Here is a 26826-nt window from a genome sequence, read left to right as displayed (position 1 = left end):
AGTTCAAAACAATGGTTATAAGGATGATGAAGGAACTTAGTGAAAACTTCAATAGCATAAAAAAGGACATGGAAACCATAAAAAAGAACAAGTCAGAAGTGATGAGGACGCTAACTGATGTGAAGAATAAATTACCAAGAATTATCAGTAGAGTAGAAGAAGCAGAAAAATGAATCAGTGATTTAGAATACAAAAAAGCAGAGAACACCCAAACAAAACAAACAAACAAAAAGAATTAAAAAAATGAGGGTAGTGTAAGGAGCCTCTGGGACAACTTAAAGCATATCAATATACATGTCACGGGGATGCCAGGAGGAGGGGATAGAGAGAGAGAAGAAAATTGAAAGCCTATTTGAAAAAGAATGATGAAAACACTCCCCTAACCTGGTGAAGGAAACAGATATACAAGCCCAGGAAGCACATAGAGTCCCAAACAAGATGAATCTAAAAAAGCCCACACCAAGATACATCATAATTAAAACGCAAAAAGTTAAAGACAAAGAGAGAATCTTAAAAGCAGAAAGATGAAAGTGGCTGGTTACCTGCAAGGGAGCTCCTGTAAGGCTGTCAGTTGATTTTTCTCAGAAACTTTGTTGGCCAGAAGGGATTGGCAAGAAATATTCAAAGTGATGTAGATCTTGGTTGGATCTACAACCAAAATCACTCTACTGAGCAAAGCTATCATTAGGAATTGAAGGACAGATAAAGAGCTTTCCATACAAGAAAAAGCTAAAGAAGTTCACTACGTATTACAAACCAAACCAGTATTAAATGAAATGTTAAAAGGTCTTCTTTAAAAAGAAGGCTAGATCAAAAAAATGAATAATAAATAGCCATAAAAAAAGAACAAAATTTTATCATTTACAATAGCAGCAATGGATCTAAAGTGTATTATGCTAAGTAAAATAAGTCTGTCATAGAAAGAGAAATACCATAGGACGTTACCTATATGTATCTAAAAAACAATATAAATGAACAAACAAAACAGAGAAAGACTCATTGATACAGAAAACAGACTGATGGTTGCCTGAGGGGTGAGGGGATGGGGACTGGGTGGAAAAGGTGAAAGGACTTAGAAGTGCAGATTCATAGTTATTGTACAAAATAGTTATGGAGATGTAATGTACAGCCTAGGAAATATAGTCAATAATACTGTAATTATGTATGGTGCTAGTTAGGTACTGTAAATATCAGGGAAACACTATAAAGTATATGATTGTCTAACCACCATGCTGTATACCTGAAAGTAATATGATTTTGAATGTCAATTATAACAGAAACTTTTTAAAAATTAAAAGGTTTATAACAAACAGTATACTTCACACTGTAAAATCTAGCCATAACTGAACTGGGTTAATGGGCATTTAAATAGATATAGCAGAAGCTTTCCTAACAGAATGCTATGTGTTAGACCCTCCGGATTAAATAATATCCCCTTTCCTCCTCCCAATAAATTAGATGATCTCCAAAGCACACTGAAATATAGCAACCAGAAGGCAATTTGACAAGACTCCATTGACAAGACTCCTACTATTAGTAGGCCTAATAGTTGGGTACTGGTCCATGGACTGGAGGTTGGGGACCCCTGTTCTAGATGATTTTGACATAGACCACTGAGGAGATTTTTGTTCTACTATACACCAGAACTTTAAAACAGTAATGAACTGGACACAGCAATAGCAAGTAGGTGAATGGAAATTACAGTAATAACAAGTAGGTGAATGAAAAACCGTACAGAGAGCCCAGAAACAAATTCAAGCACATATGGGAACTTACAAGCCTAACATTCACACTCCTACTTTCTTCCTTCCAACTTTTTTCATGTACCCACCCCGTCAACAGCACGATTCAAAGATAAAGACCCCATCTGCGGCCCTCAATGTAGATACTGATTAGTAAAAGACTGAAAAGGTAATTCCATTTTCTCTTCCCAATGACCTGACATGTGGCTCAGTCTGAAGGTTGAAGGAAAGCCTACTGTGGAGGAGGCAGGACAGAAGGATTTCTGAGAAAGACTTTCTTACATTTAAGAAAAAGAGACACAGGAATATCTGGAAATGGCGTCATCCTGATATCCTAAGGTAAAACCAATATACAGTCTAATACCAGTATGCTTGGTTAATGGATAATTTTAAACATTTGTACTGTAGTTGGACTTAATACCTCCTTTGCCTACCTTTTATAAGCTGTGTTTTCTCACTACAATGCAGCAATATTGTGAAATCAACACAGCAGACACCCCCCACTCCTGGTTTATGAAACAAAACCACCACACGCTGGAGAAAACAGGGATTAAGGAAAAAAAGCTCAGAAAACCAGAAGACTTTCATAATGTACAAGAAATTTCTATATATCAAAATTTGAATATAGTTAACTTGAGTCTTAGAAAAAAATTATCGCCTTCTATAATAACTGAAATTATACAATTCAAGTAATTTTGAAAAAATAAACATGGTAAATATAAGGAAAATAGAAGAAAATCAAAATAGAACAGAAGCTAAATAAGTAAAAGCAAATAGAGATAAACAAAATCCAAATCAGTCACCTTAAAAAAATACAGAATAGACAAAGTTCTACAACACTGAACAAACAACATAATAACAAAAAATAAAAGTTATAAAGCATATGGATAAAAACAAGGTAAAAATATAGTGTAGATTTTAAAAGTACCCACAAATCAGAAATAATAGCAATGGACTCTTAGGAAAGTAAGAAACAAACTTCTACTTTGTTAAGTCACAGAAAGCTTAGGGTGAGTTTTTTACAGTAGCTTGTGCTACTCTAATAAAATGAGTAAGGGGCAACAAGGGATGCAATAGCAAAATTTGTTTAAAAAAATAGCCTTTTTAATACACCAGCAATAAAAAGTTAGAAAAATTAACAGAAAAAATATTATTTGTGATAGCAGCAATTGAGGTATCTAAATGAATCTAGCATAGACATAAAAGAACTTTATGACAAAAAGGCTTAAGATATTAGGGAAGGTCATAAAAGAGAACGTAAATAAATTTCTAAATAAACAATGTTATAGATGACAAAAGTCACTACTGTAAAAACATCTAATTTTGCCTAAATTAGTCTTTAAAAAAAAAAATCAATGCAAATTCTTATCAAAGTCCCAGGAGGATTTTTTTAAAAAAGAAAGTAGTTGGAGTCATAAAATTTATAAGAGTTCTAGAGCATCAGTCCCAGCATTTTTTGTACCAGGGACCGGTTTTGTGGAAGATGATTTTTCCATGGATGTGGGGGGGGGGGGGGGGGGACAGTTTCAGGATGATTTAAACTCTTTATGTTCAAGCTCACCTCCTGCTGTGTGGCCCAATTCCTAGTAGGCCTAATAGTTGGGTACTGGTCCATGGACTGGAGGTTGGGGACCCCTGTTCTAGATGATTTTGACATAGACCACTGAGGAGATTTTTGTTCTACTATACACCAGAACTTTAAAACAGTAATGAACTGGGCACAGCAATAGCAAATAGGTGAATGGAAATTACAGTAATAACAAGTAGGTGAATGAAAAACCGTACAGAGAGCCCAGAAACAAATTCAAGCGCATATGGGAACTTACTGTATTATACAGGTGGTACTCCAACTGGCTTTCCATAGAGAAAAACTAAAATAAAAAAGTTTCTTAACACACCGCCAACATTTCAGATATATTAAAGACTTACATGTAGAAACAAAACTTTAACACATACAAAAACAATACTGTTAAAATACATTATCTCCTCTAGATTGTTTTATCAAAAGATGCATGCATCCCATTAATACTGGCCATTTGTTTATATTCACCTACAGAACCCAATGCTCTACAAAAATTGTGTGTATGTATAAGTCTATGAGCTCTGCGAAGTTAGGAGACATATATAATCTCAATGAGTATTTTATCCACAGTGTTTAGCAGTGCTGGAGCATGTAGTTAAGTCTAGAAACATGACATAAATAGTGTTAAATGCTTTAAACAAAGCAAAACAAAATAAAGGGCAAAATGTTGGGGGGACTAGTACTGACCGGAAGGATTTAGGCAGATTTCTTCATAGCGAATGTGATTTGGTATGAGCAATGAGAAGTGTAGAACCATAAAAGGAAGAATTATGGAGAAAACATTGACTGAATGCTTTGAGCAAATGCATGAAAGAGGGAGAATATAATGTAGGTTTAAACAGATGTTTCTGGAGAGTGGAGATAAGAAGTATAAAGCAAAATAAAGACAGAAACGTATCTAGGAGCAAAAATATTGAGGGTTGGTTGAGATATATGGCTTCTAAAGATTTCTGAACATAAGTGCAACATAATTAATTTATGTTCCCAGTGAAAGTAGTAAACTTATTTCCATTGAACTGGTTTGAAAAAAATGTTTTCTATATATATACTTGTATATTAGAAATGTCATGACAGTACTTTTATCCAGTTCATATTCAGTTTTGTGATCTGGATTATACTGATCTGTCCCAAAGGACGAAAAAAAGAAAATGAAAGCAGTAACACTTCTTTTTATTTCATGTTGTATTTCATGTTATGGGAGAGCAAACCATGGCATGAAATAAATATTTCTAATATCTACCTTTTAACATCAGAAAAGAAGTGACAATGAATAAAAATCTAGATTCTTTTTTTGAAAAGTTAATAAATAATGTGCATACAATCACCCTTTTATGAAAGAGTGATAGGATTTACAGTCTTATTTTTTTAAATCCTCACCTGAGGATGTGCTTATTGATATTAGTAGAAGAGGAAGGTGAGGGGAGCACATCAATGTGAGAGAGAAACATCAATTGATTGCCTCCCATAGGAGTCCTGAACAGGGATTGAACTTGCAACCTAGGTACGTGCGCTGACTGGGAATTGAACCTGCAACCTTTTAGTGTATGGGACGATGCTCCAACCGAGTCACCCTGCCAGGGCAGAACGATCCTGTTTTCACATTGTTGTTCTTTTTACAATTTTAACACCCAACTCCAGATTTTGACGATTGAATAAAGGCAGGTAATCCTGAGATTACAAATGTTTTATAAATGAACTAGGAAAATGCAAACACAAAGAAAATATAGACAACAAGCAAGAGAGTAAGATAAAAACAAGAAACAATGAAAGAAAAAGAAAGATGTAGCCAAAGACAAAGAAACACCAAAGGGACTACTACATTTTTGTAAAGCTTGAAAGACAACAAACAGGACACCATGGCCCTGATGAGGCAAATGTATTTTGGTAGGTTCATTCCAGATGTGTATGCTACCACCTGTGAAACTAAGTTTAATTTCAAGGTCAAAAGTGTCTGCTATCTTGGCTAGCAAACCACCTTGTTCTCTCTAACCAGAAAATGCATGGCCACAAACACACTGAGAAGAAATAACTTCATTCTGTATGGAAAATTACACCAATGTTAATAGGGTGTTATAAGAATGCATTAGGAAGAAAAGGTGAGGAATTTACTTTTAAAGTGCATAAAGTGCATAGCAAAGATATCCACTGCTAAAACAAAAGTTCATCTATTTTCCCTCTTGACAATAACTTATGTGTAAAACTGATGTGTATATCACAAATATTTTCTATAGCAACTAATCCTAAACAGGTATCTTTTATTTAATTTCCCAGAATATTAAGCCATAAAGAAAAGATGAACTTTTAGTCCGAATAATATTCAATCTATTTTGAAGATCTAACTTGTATAAAAGACAAAAAACATAAAGCCTATTTTTAAAAACCACTTATTTGGCTATATGTCCCCTCAGAATACTTACTATGAGGATGAAATAATTTAGTGTAATTCAAAAAATATTTACTGTCTGCCAGTGGACTATCCTAAGTGTTGAGAACAACAAAGCTGTCTCTGTTAATGAGGTGACTTCTGGACCCTACCCACGAGTGGGGGATAACTGCCATGAGAACCAATCACCTGATTAAAGGTTTGGAACTTTCTGTCACAACCTTGGATCTCTGGGAGGAAAGAGGAGCTGGAGACTGCATTCAATCAATAATTGCCAATGACTATGTAATAGAGCCTCCATAAAAAAACCCAGGAAGACTTCTCACTGTTGGCCTTTTTCAGGAGAGCTTTCATGTTAGGGAACCAGTAAGCTCCTTTGTTCAGGACCTTGTCTTACGTATCTCTTCATCTAACTGTTGATTCATATCCTTTAATATCCTTTTATAATAAACCAGTAATCCAGTAAGTAAAATGTTTCTCTGAGTTCTCTGAGCTGTTTTAGCAAATTAACTGAATACAAACCATATAGCAGTTGCAAAGAAGCAAAGACAAGAGCCTGGGCTCTGGGCTATCAAATGAGGTGAGTGTATGGGTATGAGGGTGGGGCAGTCTAGTAAGACTGAAACCTTAAGTGCGTAATGTGATGCTATCTTACAGCAGTGTCAGAATTGAGTCTTAGACACCCTGCTGATGTCTGAATATTGTTAATAGTGTAGGGAACTCTTCAAATCTTGGAAGTGGGTCAGGGAACTCCTAATTGTTGGGGACTCACAATGAGCAAATTTTGAATGTCAAAGCTCTAGAAAAAGATAAGAAAGCCTGCAAATAAATGAATGTAATACAATGGGCAAATCCAATACAGACACAGATTTAATAAAAATTTCACTATCATCAGAAAGTTCTATATAAAATCCTTTTCTCATAAATACCTGTCTTTTTCATTTTCATTTTGTGTTTTGCACAATTTTTTTAAAAAATAAATCTTTATTGTATTGTGTCCATTACCAACTAGTCCATTTATATTCTCCTCCTCTAGCAATCACCACACCGTTGTCCATGTCCATGAGTCCTTTTTCCTTTTTGCTCAATCCTCCCACCCCCTAACTGCTACCCACCCCCCAACTAGCTGTCATCTACTCTTCGTCTAGGAGTCTGTCTCTGTTTTGCTTGTTTGTTCAGTTTGTTTATTAGAGTTCACATATGAGTGAAATCATATGGTATTTGTCTTTCTCTGACTGGCTTATTTCACTTAGCATAATGTTCTCCAGGTCCATCCATATTGTAGCAAACGGTAAACTTCTTCTTTTTTATGGCCAAGTAAAATCGTATTGTGTAAATGTCCTGTAGTTCTTTTACCCACTCATCTACTGATGGACACTAGGGCTGCTTCCATATCTTGGCGACTATAAATAATGCTGCAATGCACACAGGGGTGCTTATGTTCTTTTGAATTAGTGTTTTGGGTTCCTTTGGATATATTTCTAGAAGTGGAATCACTGGGTCAAGAGGCAGATCCATTTTTAATATTTTGAGATATCTCCATACTGCTTTCCACAGTGGCTGAACTGATCTGCATTCCCACCAACAGTGTGCTAGGGTTTCCCTTTCGCCAAATCGTCACCAACACTTGTTGTCTGTTGATTTATGGATGATAGCCATTCTGACCTCATTTTGAGGTATGAGGTGGTATCTCATAGTGGTTTTAATTTGCATTTCTCTGGTGATTAGTGACGCTGAGCATCTTTTCATATGTCTATTGGCCCTCTGTATGTCCTCTTTGGAGAAATGTCTATTCAGGTCCTTTGCCCATTTTTTAACTGGGTTGTTTGGTGTTGTTTTGTTAAGTACTTTATAGATTTTGGATATTAACCCCTTATTAGATGTTTCAATGAATATGTCTCCCATTCTGTGGGTGTCTTTTTATTTTGATGTTTTCCTTTGCTGTGCAAAAAAACTTTTTAGTTTGATGTCCCGTTTATTTTTTATTTTGTTTCCCTTGCCTGGGGAGATATATCTGATAAAAAATTTCTACGAGCAATATCCAAGATTTTACTTCTAGGATTTTTAGAGTTTCGGGTCTCACATTTAAGTCTTTAATCCACTCTGAATTTATTCTTGTGTGTGGTGTATGAAGGTGGTCTAGTTTCATTTTTCTGCATGTATCTGTACAACTTTCCCAACACCATTTATTGAATAACCTATCTTTAGCCCATTGTATGTGCTTGCTTCCTCTGCCAAATATTAATTGGCTGTAAAGGTGTGGGCTTATTTCTGGGCTCTCTATTCTGTTCCATTGAACCACGTGTTGGCTTTTATGCCAGTACGAGGCTGTTTTGATTACCATGGCTGTGTAGTATAGTTTGATATCAGGTAGTGTGATTCCTCTAACTTTGTTTTTCCTTCTAAGGACTATTGTTGCTATGTGGGGCTTTCTGTGGTTCCATATACATTTTTGAAATATTTGTCCTAGTTCTGTGAAATACATTCCTGGAATCTGGACAGGAATTGCATAGAAACTATAGATTTGGGTAGTATGGACATTTTAATGATGTGAATTCTTCCTATTCATGAACACGGTATGTGCTTCCACTTATTTGTATCTTCTTCAATTTCTTTCTTCAGTGTCTTAAAATTTTCTGTGAACAGATCTTTTACATACTTAGATAGGTCTATTCCTAGGTATTTTATTCTTTTTGAAGCAACTGTGAACAAAATTGTTTTCTTAATTCCTCTGTTAGTTTGTTATTGGCATATAAAAATATAACTGATTTCTGGATATTAATTTTGTATCCTGCTACTTTGCTGAATTCATTTACCAGTTCTAGTAGTTTCTTGGTGGGATCTTTGGGGTTCTCTATGTCCAGTATCATGTCATCTGCAAATAAAGACAGTTTTACTTCTTCTTTTTCAATTTGTTAGATCATTCAGCTTTTTCTTGCTTTGTGAGATAGGCCTGTATGCTACGGATTTCCTTTTTAGAACTGCTTTCCCAGTGTTTCACAGATTTTGGATTGTTGTGTCCTTATTTTCATTTGTTTCAAGGTGTCTTTTGATTTCTTCCTCTATATCATTGGTGACCCATTCATTGTTTAATAATATACTATTTAGCTTCCTTGTCTTTGTGTGTTTTCCAGTGTTCTTCTTGTTGTTGATTTCTAGTTTCATAGCACTGTGGTCAGAGAAGATGCTTGATATGATTCTAATCTTCTTAAATTTATTGAGATTTGTTTTGTGTCCTACCATGTTGTGTATCCTAGAAAAGGTTCCAAGTGCACTTGAAAGGTATGTATATTCTGCTGCTTTGGGGTAAAACACTCTGATGATATCAATTACATCCACTTGATCTAGTGTGTCTTTTAAGGCTGCTGTATCCTTGTTGATTTTTTGCCTGGAAGAGCTATTCATTGAAGTCAATGGGGTGTTCAAATCCATAACTATGATGCCTATCTCTCCTTTTATGTTCATCAAGATTTGCTTTACATATTTATGTGCCCCTATATTGGGTGCATAAATGTTTACTAGGCTTATATTCTCTTGTTGGATTGTTTCCTTTATTATTATATAGTGTTCTTCTTTGTCTCTTACTATTGCCTTCATTTTAAAGTCTATTTTGTATAAGGACTGTTATTCCAGCTTTTTTTCCTTTTCCATTTGCATGAAATATCTTTTTCCAACTCTTTACTTTTAGTCTGTGTGTATCTTTCAATCTGAGATGGGTCTCTTGGAGGCAGCATATACGTAGACCTTATTTTGTTATCCATTTAACTACTCTATTATCTTTTGGCCAGAGCATTTAAGGCATTTACATTTAAGGTAATTACTGATAGATAAGTACATAGTGTTATTTTACTGTTACACTGTTTTCCTCTTTTATTTTTCTTCTTCTTCTTCTACTACTACTACTACTACTACTACTACTTAAAGCAAGCCCTTTGACATCTGTTATAGTACTGGTTGGGTGTTAGCAAACTCCTTTAGCTTTTTCTGGTCTGGGAAGCTCCTTATTTCTCCTTTGATTTTAAATGATAGCCTTGCAGGGTAAAGCAGCCTTGGTTTTATGTTCTGGCTTTTCATCACCTTGAATATTTCACACCACACCCTTGTGGCCTGAAATGTTTCTTTTGAGTAATCAGATGCCAGTCTAATTGATGCTCCCTTGTAGGCAATTACTTGCTTTTTCCTTGTGGCCTTTAGGATGCCCTCTGTGTCTTTAAGCCTTGCCATTTTAATTGTGATGTGTCTTGTAGCAGGCCTTTTTGGGTTCAACTTGTTTGGGATTCTCTGAGCTTCCTGGACTGGTGTGACTTCTTTCTTCACCAGATTAGAGAAGTTTTTAGTCATTATTTCTCCAAATAGTTTCTTGATCCCTTGCTTACTCTCTTCTCCTTCTGGTATTCCCATGATGCAGATGTTGTTACATTTCATGTTGTCCAAAATATTTCTTACTCTCTTCACTTATTATAATTCTTTTTTTCTTTTTGTTGCTCTGCTTGGATGTTTTTCATTACCTTTTCTTAAAAACACTGATTTTATCCCTTGCTTCATCTAATCTAATGTTTATTCCTTTCGGTGTATTATTTTCCTTTAAAGATTTTATTTGTTTATTTTTAGAGAGGGGGGAAAGGAGAGAGAAAGAAAGGAAGAGAAACATCAATCAGTTGCCCCTTCCATGCCCCCAGTTGGAGACCTGGCCCACAACTGAGGCATGTGCCCCAACCGGGAATCAAATCAGCAACTCTTTGGTGTGCAGTCCAGCTCTCAATTCACTGAGGCACACCAGCCACGGCCTCTAGTGTATTATTTATCTCAGATATTGCATTCTTTACTTCTAATTGGTACTTTTTTATGATTTCTATGTCTCTTCTCATGCTATTGAGTATGCTTATAATCATTACTCTAATCTCTCAGTCTAATAAACCGCTTGGCTCCATTTTATCTAGTTCTTCTGGAGAATTCTCTTGTTCTTTCATTTGGAGTCTTATTTCTTTATCCTCCCACTTTGGCTGCTTCTTTGTATTTTCCACCTTAGATATTAAATAATCAGTCATTAAACTGACCACTGTTAATGTAATCAAGCTGTAATCAGCAGTCCAGCTTAAGCACCATAGGGTGGAGCAGAGTAATTGTTGGGGGCAGGTCTATTGCTCCTCTTCAGGCTAATGCCACTTGGAGAGTGGTGCTGTGCCTGAGAAAGATGGCTTTTGCAGTATTGGGAATGACTCAGCAAAGGGATTGTGGTGGTTGTTCCTTCAGTTCTCTCCCCAGAGCCACTAGCCGCAGACTTTCCTCAAGCATCTCTAGTCCACTCTGCCTTCCCTCTGCAGGAGCCCAGAGTGTGACTGCAAATGAAATTTTGTGTGCTGGCCCTTTAAGAGGCTCTCCGAGTTTCCAGACGTTTCTCCCTGGCAGACAGAAACTCTGCTGCTTTTCACAGAGGGATGTTATCTAGGTTTCTTTCTGGCTGTGGTGCCCAGTTTGGGATTAAGACTCTACTTCTCAAGGGAAATTACTAGGCTGTTGAAATGTCCCCCCTGGAAGTTCAGCTCCCACCTGTGGGAGCCCAGCCAGCCCTCTCATGCCTCTTCCGCACTCCCTACCAGTCACACTGTGGTGAAATGGCTTCTCCCGTATGTCTGTAGTTATAAGACTTCTCTCCAGCTAGTGTTTAGTTGGTTATTCTGGATGACTTGCCTACAATTTAACTGAAATTCCAGATTGGTCCTGGGAGAAATTGTAGCTTCCACTTACTACTCCTCCATCTTGGATCGACCTTTCATTTTCTTAATGGGGTCTTTTGAAGAACAAGTTTTAATTTGATCAAGTCCAATTTATCAATTTTTTTCTTTTATGATTAGTGTATTTTGTGTACCACAAAATCTTTGGTTACTCCAAAGTTTACTGTTTTCTTCCAAAAGATTATGGTTTTATCTTTCTTGTTTAGGTCTATAATCCATTTGGAATTATTTTCTCCATATGGTATTGGGTCCTTACCTCATTTGTATCCTACAGACATCAGGTTGTACCGGCATCATTTACACTGAAAAGATGAGTGTTTCCTCATTTAATTACATTGGTAGTTTTGACCTTACATATGTGGGTCTATTTCTGTACTCTTTATTCTGCTCCATTATTTTATACGCCAATGTTCATGCCAATACCATATTTTTTTTATTACTGTCATTTTATAGCAAGACTTCAAATCAGATACTGTAAGTCTTCCAACTATGTCTCTTTTCAAAATTGCTTTAGTTCTGCTAGGTCCATTGTAATTCCACACACTTTTAAGATTCCAATTGGCCCTTTCTACAAAAATAAGCCCCTGTAATTTTGGCTGGGATTGTGTTGTAAATATAAATTAATGTGTATGTTTGTGTACAGGGGATAGATAGGCATCTTAATATTTGTTGAATTTAAATCAGAAACGAGGTATATCTCTATATTTGTTTAGATATGTTTTTAAATTTTTCTCTAAATTTTTTAATTTAGTAATGTTTTGTAGTTTTCATTATAGAGATCTACAACTTTTGTTAAATTTATTCCAGAGTACCTTATGCATTTTGATGTCACTGTAAATAATACTTTATAAAATTTCAGTTTCCATTTGCTTGTTGCTAATATATGGAAATGCAACTAATTTTTGTGTATTATCCTGCTTAGAAAATAATTTTTTTTGTAAATACAGACCATTTAACTATGACTTTTTGAATTTTATACTTTCTCTCCTTGAAATATAGCTTAACTAGGACCTTCAATATAATACTTAACAGACTGGTAAAATTGGACATTTTTATATCTTTTGCAATCACAGAGGGAAAGTATTTAAATGTAATTATTAGGTATGAAGTTAGCTATAAATTTTTCAAAAATTTTAAAATTTTTAAAAATCCAACAGCATATTGTAGAAGGGTGTACAATCTTTTGGCATCTCTGGGCCACACTGGAAGAAGAGCTGTCTTGGGCCACACATTAAATATACAAACACTAACGAAAACTGATGAGCAAAGAAAAAAGATTTTAAAAAAATTTACAATTTTGTGTTGGGCCGCATTAATAGCCATCCTGGGCCACATGCAGCTCATGGGCTGTGGATTGGAAACTCCTGTCAGTAGATTATACACTGCAAAGACTTTGTATTCTGTTATCTTCTTCTGGAAAGTAATGATTTTTAGTCTTGCAGGTAATTCACTTAACAGTTGATCTTGAACATGTGTAGGCTTTGGATTTATCCTTTGTTAGGGTGACCTGATGAAAGCTCAGGGTATTTCTCAGACCTCTCAATTCTATCACCTTTACAGACTTTACTGGAGCTTTAAGTTTTGTTAGGCTATGTCTATAGTAGGCTTTATTATAGGTCATGATCCGTACTCCTAAACCCTAGCTTTTCTGTTATCTTGGCAAAACATTTGAAGTTCTAACAAGGATTTTGCTACTCCAACCAGGCTGAAAGTCCTAATTCCCCTATACTGCTCTACCTCTAGTGTCACAAATCTACTTTCATCCCCGTACTAGCCAGTCTCTGCTAAGGCATGGGTAGTCTCATCCAGTGAATGAGCATCCTAATCTTGAGCCAAGAAGTCATGGATGTTTGACTCCCAGTTTATTTTCAATATATTGTTTATATATGCTACTTTACTCACTTATTTAGAACATTTACAACTACAGAATCAAAGGACCTGAGAAGGTTACCTAGTCAAAGAAACCACAGAAATCTTAGAGATTTAGAAAACCCTTTCATTTCAGAATGACAAGACTACAGACCTGAAAAATTAAGTGCAACTGGATTTTCAGTTGTATCATGTTTTTCAAATATCCGACCTCACCAATTTCAAAGTGTTTTCCTTACCACATTTCATTTGATCCTCAAAACCACCTCATAAGGTAAGTCTAAGTATTATTATCCCTTTTTTATAGGTAAGCAAACTGACGCAGAGTGTAAACATATTCTTAGCTACAAAAAGCATTTTATAACCCTCTTTTACTCAGGATCCTCTGATAAGAAAAGGTTATAATTAAACAGATGAATTACTATCTTCCACATCTAAGGCTTGAGGGAAGTTTTACCCATTTACAGAACAAGTAACTATCTTTTTGATATTCTTTGAAAAAACACTGAAAGAAAAATCCTGAAAGGAAAAGATTTTTAAAAAAATCACAAACCTGAAACACCTCTCATAGGTAGATTATTTAACAGCTTTTCTCACAATGGGTATTGCAATTAGTTTAAGGCAGTAGGTTATCTATCTGTAACAGTTAAACTTTTAACTGATTCATATGTACTTAGAAGAAAACACTAGGGTGAACCTACACCCCCAGCAGAGGAGACAATGAAAAGTAAGAAATAGTTCAGTAATCCCACTCCTTGCTTGTTTGGGAGAAGGGACAGCCAATATTCTTAATTTCATCCTGCACCGGTGAGAACATTCTTGCACACAAAACATATACTGAGGAAAATCAAGATGGCAGAGGAGTGACTGGAAGTCACACTGACCTCCTCCAAGGACGAACCTGGAATTACAACTAAATTGTGGAGAAATCACGTAGAACAAAGAACTGAACAACAGCGACAGAGGAGCCGTATGACCTTGAACAGACAGAAAAGTCAGCATTAGCACAAGCACTAGTAAGGAATGTGGTGGAGACCTGAAAAGGCTAGCTGGGTGCCCACGCACAGCAGCGTCAGAGGGATATTGAAACATCCAGTTGGATCCCAGTGAGAAGAGCAGGGTCTAAAACATAAGTGGGGACCTCCAGCCTACAGTACCAGAGCCCAAAAAGTACAGATAACTGCCAGCTGCAAAAAGCGGCAGGGCTGCTCTCTGCCAGAGAGAGGAGGCTGGAGATGCAAAGAGCCTTTTAAAGGGCCAACCCATACATTTTTATCTGCAGCCACTTACCCTGGTCTTCGGCAAAGGTGGGGCAGAGTGGTCGAAAGACACTTGAGGAGAGTCTGGAGACGGAGGTTTTGGGGAGAGAACAGAGAGAGTAGCCAGCGAGATCCCGGTGCTGACTCCTCCCACATAAGGCAGCAGCCATCTGGCTCAGGCAGATAACTCCCCTGAGCAGCAGCTATGTGAGAGAACCTGTTCCCAGGAGGGACTCTGCCCTGCCCTGTGGTGCCTAAACCTGATTGCTGAGTGCAGAGTGACTAGATTAACAAGCTGAAGAAGATATCAACAGCCAGGAGATTCCTGGAAGTCTCGAACAGACTGCCTAAGGTCAGACAGGATCAACATCTGACATCATCAGAGGCGGATCCAGAGAGAAAAAACAGCTGTCTCCTACCATAGAGGTTCAAACCACAAAGCCAGGAAATCAAGACAGATAAATTTAAGAAGCAGAAGCAAAAAGAAGAGGAGTCTCACAAATAATGGGAAGACAAAGAAACACCCCCCAGTAAAAGAGAAAGGAGGAATACCCACAAAGAGAAATAAATGAAAGAGAGGAAATTAAACTTTCAGATATTAAGTTCAAAGCATTGGTTCTAAGGAAGCTCAATGAGCTCAGTGAGCTCAGAGAGTTACAAAAAACTATAGGGAAACTACGGAGAACTTACTGCAAACTATATCAGTATGAAAAAGGAGGCATAACTATTGAGTTAACCAAGACTAGGGAGGAAATCCAAAAGTCCCAAGGGATAGCTGATTATATAATAGATAATACCAATTTTGCCTTATAATTTCAATTATGACTAGTCCCACTAGCGTTGTTTATTGCTATGCTGTACAGAATACCATTGTTCTTCTCTTTTCAATTCAAGTGTAGGGAATTTTTATATTAATTTATGTGATTTCCTACAAAACATTTAAACCTTAGAATTTTAGGTCACTGTGAAAAATGCTTTCAACTCTATCAATTGTCTAAAGGCATTTAGTGGAGTATAAATAAATGTGGCTTTACAAAAAGTACAGATGTTCTTATATTCTTACTAGGCTATAAGTCATATAATTATTTTCAATTTTGTGGTTAATTTGGAAGACTATTAAATCTGCAAATGTATTTTTCTTAATGCCAGAAACTCTACAATAAATTTTAAAATGAAATACTTCAGGATATCAAGAGATAAAATAATTTAAAATAAACTGTTTTAATTATTCAGGGTATAATAGATTGATCATCTAATTATTCCATCTCCAAATAGCCTGGACCATTTTCTATGGCTTTCTTAGTCCTAAGCATATTCTATTTTTCTCTCTTAATACGCAGTATTTTTCAAATGTCAGAATTCAGATTATATCACAGGACTCTTTTTAGTTACATATAAAAATTTATTTTGTTTTTGGGAAGTTAGATCTTTCCTTAGCCAAAAGGCACCTCTGGAGTACATAATTTAGCTCACAGAGGTTTAGGTTTTTCTGCCAACTTTAACAATGAAATGCTACTTACAAAACAGGTATGGATTCTCAATGAAGCTAAAGAACTCTTCTACCACTTCCCCTAACAAATCAGTTCTCAGAGCAGACAAATTCATAGTTTGATAAAAATTTATTCCAAGTGAAAAATTAGTCTTTTAAGCTTTATTTGTAATGCCAACATAGGGTGAGACTATAGTAGGAGTCTGAATGCAGAGCAGTAGAAAATGAGCTAGTACATCTAGGAATCTTAATAGTAAACTCATAATTTCAACTGACATTTAAAATTTTTTAAGGTTATTAGAGTTGTTGTTCATTATTTTTCCCCTTCTCCCATTCATCCTTTCTTTCTTACAGAAAGGGCTAACATAAAAAAGGAATAAAAAGGACTGAGTGGCCTAGATGGCGGCTGGCAGTCCCACAGTTCCATGCGGATAAACTGGGAGGAACAACAGGCGAGCGAGACAGACCACACAATCCAAGGTTCCAGTGTGGGAAAAGAAAGCCTCAAAATCTCAGGCTATAAAAACTTGTGGGGATTTTGACAGCAGGAGAAACTCTCAGTGTCACAGGAGTGTTTGTTGGAGAGACCCATGGGGTTCTAGAATGTACACAAACCCACCCACCTGGAAATCAGCACCAGAAGGGCCCAATTTGCTTGTGAGAAGTGGGGGAGGTGACTGAAAGCCAGATGAGCCGAGGAAGCAGCATCGTTCCCTCTCTGACCCCTCTGCCACATACAGCCCCACAATGCAGCAATGTGAGTTGCCCCGTCCTGGCAAATACCTAAGTCTCTGACCCTTACAATGTAACAAGTAGGCTGAGACAAAAGAAATATGGCCCAAATGAAAGCACAGATAAAAACTCCAAAAACAGAACTAAGCCACAGAGAGACAGCCAACCTAACAGTTGCAGAGTTCAAAATGCTGGTAATTAGGAAACTCACAGACATGGTTGAGTATGGCTGCAAAATGGAGGAAAAAGTGAAAGCTATGCAAAGTGGTATGAAGAAAGATATACAGGGAACAGTGAAGGGAAGGAAACTGGGACTCAAATAAATGATTTGGAGCAGAAGCAGGATATAAACATTCAGTCAGAACAGAATGAAGAAACAAGAATTCAAAAAAAATGAGGAGAGGCTTAGGAACCTCTGGGACAACTTTAAACATTCCAACATCTGAATCATAGGGGGGGCAGGGGGGAGGAGGGGGAGGGGGAGGGGAGGGGAGGAGGAGGAGAGCAAGACATTGAAAACTTGTTTGAAAAAATAACTGAAGGAGAACTTCCCCAATCTGGCCAAGGAAATAGACTTCCAGGAGATCCAGGAAGCTCAGAGAGTCCCAAAGAAGCTGGAACCAAGGAAGCACACACCAAAGCACATCATAATTCCATTACCAAGAGTAAAGACAAGGAGAGAATCTTAAAAGCAGCAAAAGAAAAGGAGAGAGTTACCTACAAAGGAGTTCCCATAAGACTATCAGCTGATTTCTCAAAAGAAACCTTGCAGGCAAGAAGGCGCTGGCAAGAAGTATTCAAAGTCATGAAAGGGAAGGACCTACATCCAAGATCACGCTATCCAGTAAAGCTATCATTGAGAATGTAAGGGCAGGTAAAGTGCTTCCCAGATAAGGTGATGTTAAAGGAGTACAGTATCACCAAGCTCATATTATATGAAATGTTAAAGGGACTTATCTAAAAAAAAAGATGATCAAAACTATGAATACTGAAATGACAACAAACTCATAACTATCAACAGATGAACCTAAACAAAAACAAAAACAAACTAAGCAAACAACTAGAACAGGACCGGAATTTCAGAAATGGAGATCACATGGAGGGTTATCAGTGGGGAGGGGGTGGGGGGAAAATGGGGGAAAAGGTATAGGGAACAAGAAGCATAAATGATAGGTACAAAGTAGACAGGGGGAGGAAGAAAAAATAGTAAAAAGTAAAAAAAAGGGGAATAAAATAAATAATGGCTAACAAGTCCACAGCATAAGGAAAAGAACCACCAATGTGGGAACTGCCAATAAAAATGTTCTTTCTCTTTGGAGCTAGCTAACCAACTCAAATGTTCCTACTGAACAACCGTGGGCAGACTACTGAAGTGAACAGTGTCACATCTTCCCAAACGCAAGGCCACCACTTATCTGTAACAGATACTTAATTATTAGGACATTCCTTTTGGTTTGACGAGGTTCAGGATTATTCTAAAAAACTAGACTATTCTATTGCTGTACTAAAGAATTTTCTGTACAAATGGGCCAACAGCCCCTTTCTTCAGGAAAACTTATTGTAGATTCAGATTCACCTACATGCATGTTTTGGTCTCTTTTGCACATTGTGTTGCCCTTGTATTTCTTCTTCATTTCAAATTTTCTCGTTATAATAAACAAGTCCTTTTATTTATTGAATTATCAATAATTAAACAATATAAATATTTAAAATATGATGGGTCCTGCCATGATTATAGAGTGTGGAATCCTGCTCTCATTGGTAATAGCCAAAAGTAAGATATTGTCTTTCTCCTTTTAAATTTTCCATAAATAATTTTGTTTTCCTACAAATCATCACCAGAAAATACTTATACAAAATAATAATACCTGCTATTAAGTGTTCCCTGTGCTAGGCACAGTTCTCAATTCTACATATTAATGATTTTTGTTTTATTGCCATGAAAACTTTATGAAGCAGGAATAATTATTATTACCATTTAAAAATGAGAAGACTGAGTCAGAGAGAGATTAAATGACTTGATGAAGTCACAGAGCTCATATATGACGGAGTTAGAATTCAGACTCTTATAGGAAGTAAGCTCTCAGTAGTTGCCATAAGTCATCAGAAGCATCAGAAGCAGGTATCATGGAGAACTACTTGGAGGGAGTAAACTCCTTACAAATTGACTTTGGAATGAAGTAAATGAAAAATTCCTGGGCAGATGATTAGCAAACTTGTTCAATATATGGAGTGGAGTCCCAACTATAGCAGAAAAATGTCTATTCCTTTGGTTAACTGCATACTGAAAAGGAATAGAAAGTTCACTGTATTAGAACCCACAACATGTTATTATTCACAGTGTTTTGTGTATATTCTGCTTAGGTTAACTGTACAGTTTTCAACTGAGGTTTTAGGATTGATTACTTTATATTTATTTGTACGGAAAACTTAAATCTACATTTAAGAAAAATAGGGGTTTTAATTTACTGCTGTAGATGAAAAGAGTAGAACAACTGTTGCTCCCCATGCTTGATGGAGAATTATGTGGGTTGTTTCACAGGGTATTTCAGACAGATCATTTGTTAAAAACCACCACTGTCTCAACAGATTAGGGATAGAGGATTAGGACAAAGTGCTGAGGTAATTTATTAACAGGAAGGTATTAAACAACCATGGTAAAATTGAAAATAAAAGACAAAAACAAGGGGAAATTTAAATTCAAATTAAAGGAAGGACTATTTTAAAAATTTAAGTTGATAAGAATACCATGATGCCACAACCATAAATCCTGAACAGTTGAAGAATGTGATATGTGATGTCAGAGTCAGGTTTTTACACTTCATTTTTAGAACTTTTGTTAATGTTTATTAAATTTCTATGTTACTTACATAAAATTCTTTATATATTTTAATTACTTATCCCATGCCTTATTGTATAAGTGCTTGATCCTACCAAAAATAGTTTTACTAATCATAGTATTTTTCAGAAATGTAATCTCCAACCTAAGTTGGCAAGGGAAGTTCATAATAAAGTTTAGTACTTTGATGCAAAAGACAAATTACACACAACTCCCTTTGCACGGTTTAAAGTCAAGCATTCTTTAAAAAAAAATATTTCATATTTTTTCAAAGTACTAATAATACAGGAAAATTCTTATACAAATTCACCACTATCTTGCTATAGTCATTTGAACTGAGTGGGAAAGATTTGACAAGTGAAGGCAAGATATTGATATCTAGGAAGACAGAACAAACAACACACACACACACACACACACACACACACACACACACACACACACACAGTTCCCTTAGCAGTACCAGTGTCTGCTTTAAAAAAAAAAACAACACACACATATGACACCTTGTTTTCCCCCAAATTATATCCACCTTTCTTCTATTTTCTTAATTCTTTTAAGCCTTTCTCAACTCCATCTTCTACCATGTTCTAGGAATGGTTTCCAGACCTCTTCAAATCAAATGATTTTATTCTTTATCACCTAAGAATTATCTCCAGTACTCCATCTCTAAAGTACCAAGCTTTGAATTTTACTACCAACGTCTTATACCTCTTTCATTAACTTGCTCCTAGAAGTTTATTTGCAAATTTTTTTTTCTCATGATGATACTAAGAACCCTAACTTCTCTGTATTCCCCCAGCATATCAATCTATTTCTGCTTCAAGTAATCATCACTTCCAACACCACATCATCTGTAATGCTTTGGTAAGAGGTTAGAATCTGTGAACCTTGCACTGTGGCCTAATAATCCACAAGCACAGGGGACACCATGACATGTGCTCAATTCTTAGGTGCCGTCATGATATCATAATGATGTACCATGAAAATTCACACTAAGGTATCAAGGCAAGATCCTCTGCTACCCTCTAATTCTGGTATTTAACATTTATCGATACTTCGAAGTAGCAAAAAAGATACTTCGAATGTTAGCTTAAAGCACTAGCTGGGCTGAGAAAAGTTTGTTTCCATTATGTCAGAGAGATTGCATATTATGCACTAATAGAAAGTGAGCAAGTGTTATGTGAGGTAAAAATTAATAGAGGAAGAACGCAGAAGAGGGACCACGGCTAAAAATCTGTGACAGAGATAAGAAGCTAGCATTATGAAGGAGAAAGAGTATCTCCTCTGAGAGAGAAGACAAAAACCAACAACAAAAACAGATAACTAATGAGGTAAAGGTAACTAAGGGATCCCAGGATAGACTTGGCTTCAGTAAAATGAGAATAAGATAATTAGTAAGGGTGAGGGTTGGGAATAGTAAAGGAGACAGTTCAACTGGACTGTCAAAGGAGATATGCTTATTTTAAAGAGAAAGATACCAGAATTTTTCAAAGTCACAGAGAAGAAAAAGAAGCATCTATTATGTACTACCAGATGTATATATGGTTTGCAACAGATTTTTATCTCAGGAAGCCACAAGATGTGGGGCAATTAGGAAAATAATGTACAGCAGAATTTTGCTAAAAGTAACAATTTTGTAAAAATTGGTGAGTATGGCAAAACGTTAATTGCTAAATATGGGAGACAGGTATATGAGGGTTTATAATGTGAGTCTCTCTACTTGTGCATAACTTTGGAAATGCTTATAATAAAAAAAATTCTTTAAAAATTGCTTAGCTATCATATGACCCTCAAGACCAAGAGTTATCTCAATAAGCTCAACAATTAGCCAAAACGTTCCAGAAGTTTTCAGAACTTTTAGAGATGCAACTGGATACAAATACATATACTCTAGAGGACTTTAAAATTCAATGAAGAGGAATAAAAAATAATTCTATTTGACCAGGATTGGTCACTAATTTATTCTGGGGAGTGAGAAATCCAAGTCAGCAGTAAAAAGGAGCTAAGTGTGTGAGAGCTAATAAACAGGTCCAGAAGAAGAAAGAAATGAAAAAAGTACTGCTATTAAGCACATGTATAAAGAGTAAGATTAAAACACTTACTTCATCTCCAGGACTTCCTCTAGGTGTTTCCTTCTTTCTGCCCGAAGATTGGTCAAATGAGTTTCCTTTTCTGCCAGAGACTGTTGAGTAGAGGACAGCTTTGCCTTCATGGACTCTAGTTCCTGCTTTACTTTTTCCATGGCCATCAGTAACTCCTCCACCTGTCAGAAGTAAGGGAAAGAGACAAACTGAACCTCTTGATCAGTTACAGTCAGAGGAAACTGTAACTGGGTCCAAAGAACTGAGTACACACACATGTCAAAACTTCTGTACACTGTCTGGATCAGACATATATATCAATAAGACACAGCAAAAAATGCAGTAAATTTCTGATCATCCCTCCACTATAATTCTTTTCAGTTTTGGTCAAATAGAACTTCTCTTTCTTTTTGATAAATGCAAGGACATATAAGTTCAGGAGGAACCCTTGGCCATACACAGTCCCTTTTAAGAAATTTATTTAGAAATGGCTCAGAAATTTCCATGGAAATAACAATATAACACAGGAAAACATATAAAGAACAAAATTGTAATTAATTTTTATAGAGGAATTTTGGGAAATGAAACAAACATGACAAATAACAGATTCAGTATAAACATAGATGATTTTTCTGTTTGCACCATTAAAAAGAATTTAAAAAAACATCTAGAATGCAATTAGATAATTTCTTGCTCTAAAGTCAGGAGATTTTTTTAAGAAAGGCAGGAATAAAAAACATATATGATTAGATAGGGTGGAGAGAGAATGCGTTAAGTAAAAAGACCTGGAAAAACACTGAGGAGACAAAAATAGAATGCTAAAACACGAAAAACTAAGAGGTAGTTATGTACCCTATAGTCATTTCCATTTACTCTGAGTGGATCCCAAATCAGATTTAAATAAACACGTTCATTCTAATTCAGAAGCAGAAAATAATGCTGCTAAAATATGTTAACAAAAAGTAACCTCGATGAGGTAATGAACCAAACAATTGCACCAACCATGAGTTTTTCAGGTTGCTGCTTACCAAGAAATAATTTTGGTGACAATAAACCTTTGAGAGGTAGAGGTAAGTGGAGGCAGAGATAGAGGGTCTGTCATTGATTGACTCCTACATAAAGCCAATTTGCATAACAGTAAAACAGAGCAGTCTGGAGACACAACTGCAGCATAACAAACCAGAGTTGCTGTTAACCTAATCAATGTCTCCGTGTTGATTGGTAACAGCTGCTGAACACTGATAATAAACAGATACATCTTGGTTTTTGGCACCTGAATTACTTTATTTTGTTTATCTTTTCAGAAGTGATCAAGTTAATGTTCTAGGCTGATAGCACCTTCAGTCCTAGCTGCTGTGTGAATATGTATTACCCAGATCTCAGCTATGTAGTCACATTAGCTGTATATGTATATGTATGTGTATGTGTATGTGTATGTGTGTGTATGTGTATGTGTGTGTGTGTATATTACTGTCTGTCCCCTTGAAACTGCCAATAGCGATGATTTAATTTTAACAGTTTAATTCATATAAAATCTTATCTAAAACTGAATTGAACTGCTCTGCAAAGGTATGTTCTTATGACACAAAATCAGTAATGGATAGTATCACTTATAAGAACTCTAATAAATGTGGGATGTGTCCATCTTTTATGAACTTATCTTAAAAATATGTCAAAATATCTCCCTCCCATCCTGTCTTTCACTACCCTAGGCAAGATGTGCTATCAATTTCTTATGTAACCTGGAGGAATATTTTGTACATATATAAGCAAGCATGTATAAATAACCTATTTCTCCCTTCTACACAAAAAGAAGCCCATTCTACACATATATAATATCTAAAGTTTTGGGTAAACATTTTACTGAAATATAAATACAAAAAAATACATAAATAATAAATGTACAACTTGAAGAATTTTCTCAAAACAAATACATATATGTAATCAACACAGACCAATAAACAGTACATGATCCAGTACCCCAGGAACGCCCCACATATCCTCTTTCCAGATAAAGAGTAGTTATTATTCTAATACTCCAGGGTAGTCTTGCCTATTTGTTTTAACTTTGTACAAATGAAATTACATAGTATAAAATTCTTTTCAGGGTTATGCCTGTGAGATTCATCCATGTTGTTGGGTATAATTATAGTTCTATAATTCTAATAACTGCATGATATTTCCAACTTTTATACTGCCTTCAATAGTAGATTGAATTAGTGGTCTCAATTAAATTATTCCTCTGTAGTACTAATAGATGTCCACACCACTGTCATGGCCTCATGATGGACAAAATACCCTAAATTTTGGCTTAGCTATGTGACTTGCTTTGAGCAATGGGATATTAGCAGATCAGAGAGAAGACGAGGCTCGCAATATGTGTGATTAGGTTGCATTTCCACCATTGCAAAAAAAATACTGAGTAGCTATTGCCTCTCAGGTGGGTCCTAGAATGAGCCGTGAGGATCACAGCTACCCTAGTCAGCAACCAAAGCACAGCCAAACATGCTAACCTTCCAATCTATGTGAATGAGAAATAAATGTTTATTTTATATATAGACACACACACATATATATGCATATATATAGCATATATGTGTGTGTGTCTATATATATTTATATTTACATATTCTCCAGAGAAAGAGAACCAAAAAGATATATCCTGAATACAGTGTATGTGTATGTGCCTACACATACAGTGCACAGATACACTGCATTCACTATACATCCTGTTGGTTCTGTTTCTCAGGAGAACCCTGATGAAAGAAAGAAAAGAAAGAAAGAAAAGAAAGAAAAGAAAGAAAAGAAAGAAAGAAAGAAAAATACACTAATGTTATACTAATATAATTATATTAATGTTATTACAATAAGTTAATATATAAAATATATTTTATAAGGAATTACATGTACTACATAAATATATAAAATATACTTTAATAATATGATTATGGAGGTTGACAAATGCCACGATCTGCAGAGTGAGTAGGTAAGCTCGAAACCCAAGGGAGCCAATGGTGTCATTCCAGTCCAAAGACTGGCAGGCGCAAGGCCCAGGAAGAGCCAATGTTTCAGGTCAAGTCCAAAGGCAGGCAAAAACTGGTGTCCCCGTTTGAACACAATCAGTCAGGATTTACTCTTACTCAGGAGAGGGGAATCATTTTTGTTCTATTCAGGCTTTCAACTGACTGGAGACTGAATAAAACAGGATGAGAGTCATCCACATTAGGAAGAGCAATCTGCTTCATTCAAGTCTGTGGATTTAAATGTTAATCTCACCCAAAGGCATCCTCACAAAAACACCCAGAACAGAGTTTGACTAGATATCTGGGCACCTGCGTGGTCCAGTCAAGTTGTCAAATAAAATTAACCATCACAATTCGCTATGTTCTTTTGTGATTGTAATACAATATTTGACTGAGAAGCTTTCAAAGAGTTTTAAGTATTATATTTCACATTTAGTCTTTAATCCACCTGGAAATGATTGTTGCTCATGGTGTGAGGTAGAGGTACAGTTTCAGTTTTCCCCACAGGGATATCCAATGTCTCGATACCATTTATTGAAAAGCCATTCTATCATCACCTTTGACATTTATCAATTTTGTTTCTGTACTTTTCTATTATGGTCTACTGGTTTGCCTAGTCCTGCACCAAAATCACACTGTCTTAATTGTTACAGCTTTATAAGGCTTGATATCTAAGATGCTTCTCTTAGCTGTTCTTGAATTTCTACAAAAAATATTTGTGTCTATCATGTTCCAGGCACTGTTCTAGAACAGTTCATGCAAAAGATATAGTTAGGACTTCAATATCTTTCAAAAATTTGTATAATTTTCTCCCTCAGCCGCTAATATTCTAATGATTTATTCTTAAGCACTTCATATGCTTTTTAAGTGTTATAGTAAATAATAACATTTTAAAAAAATTTTGTTTGGTGCAGATTAAAGAAGTGCAACTGATTTCTGTATATTGATGTTGCATCTAGTTGCCTTCTTAAATACTCTTATTTATTTATAGATTTTTTTTAATTTACTACACAGACAACCATAATATATCTGAATGATAGTTTTTTCTCTTTCTTTCCAATTTTTATAATATGTACCACTTTTATCTGACTTACTGCACAGCCTAAAATGATGATAGCATGAACTCTATTTCTGATTTGAAAGTAATGCTTAATAGCTTTATTCATAAATAAGTCCTTTATCAGGTTAAGGAAATGCCTTCTATCAGTAGCCAGTTAAGAATTTTTTAAATTATAGATTAATATAAATTTTTGTGCATATCATGAGATAATCATATGACTTTTCTCATATCATCTTTTGCTATGTTACATCATACTAGTAACTTACAACTTACTAGTCTTTTAATGATACCAATCTTAAAATCCTGGGATGAGCTAAACTTAAGAATATTTTTCTTTTTTATATGCATTCAGTTTTCTTAACTCTCACCAGAGGATATGTTTATTGATTTTTTATTTTTAAAGATTTATTTATTTTTAGAGAGAGAAAAGGCAGGGAGAAAGAGAGGGAGAGAAACATCAATGTCAGAGAGAAACATGAATTGATTGCTTCTTTCTTGCAGGTGCCCCAACCAGGAACTGAATTCACAACTCAGGCATGGGCCCTGACTGGGAATCGAACTGGTGACCTTTTGCTTTGCAGGACTATACTGAACCAACTGAGTCACAATGGTCAGGGCTACTGATTTCTTTTTATATAAGAGTGAGAGGAGCGGGGGGGATAAGGAGGGAGGAAGGGAGCGGAGGGTGGGAGGGGGGAGAGAGAGAGAAAGAGAGAGAGCGAGTGAAAGAAATATCTATATAGAGAGAAACACCGATTAGTTCCCTCCGGTATGTGCCCCAACCAGGATAAAAGCCACAACCTTTTTGTGTATGAGATGACGCTCTAACCAACTGAGTTATCTGGTCAGGGCAACACACACTAAGTCTTGATTGGCAATATTTTGTTTACAAATTTTGCATTTATATTCACAGTTGAGACAGACCTAAACCTTTCCTCTCCTCTATTAACTTTGCCAAGTTTTGATATGCAGTTACACTAGTCTTATAAAATACATTGTTGATTACGTGTTCCCTCTATTTTATTTTCT

General features: G+C 35.9%; 1 protein-coding gene across 6 annotated transcripts in view; it reads right to left on the bottom strand.

The window, feature by feature from the left end:
- ERC1 (ELKS/RAB6-interacting/CAST family member 1) overlaps window positions 1–26826 on the bottom strand; it is a 565692-nt gene that overhangs the window by 250720 nt on the left and 288146 nt on the right. For all 6 annotated transcript variants that reach the window (XM_054577182.1, XM_054577180.1, XM_054577185.1 and 3 more), the window contains one exon: window positions 21736–21896. In XM_054577182.1, the coding sequence (XP_054433157.1) occupies window positions 21736–21896 (161 nt within the window). The remainder of the gene's footprint in view (window positions 1–21735; window positions 21897–26826) is intronic.

The sequence above is a fragment of the Pteronotus mesoamericanus genome, unplaced genomic scaffold (genome assembly GCF_021234165.1).
Source record: "Pteronotus mesoamericanus isolate MK-2021 breed Mesoamerican mustached bat unplaced genomic scaffold, CSHL_Meso_final contig_41, whole genome shotgun sequence".
In the NCBI taxonomy this organism is placed as follows: domain Eukaryota; kingdom Metazoa; phylum Chordata; class Mammalia; order Chiroptera; family Mormoopidae; genus Pteronotus; species Pteronotus mesoamericanus.
Note: the sequence above shows the minus strand (reverse complement) of the source record. Positions and strands in the feature narration are given on the sequence as shown.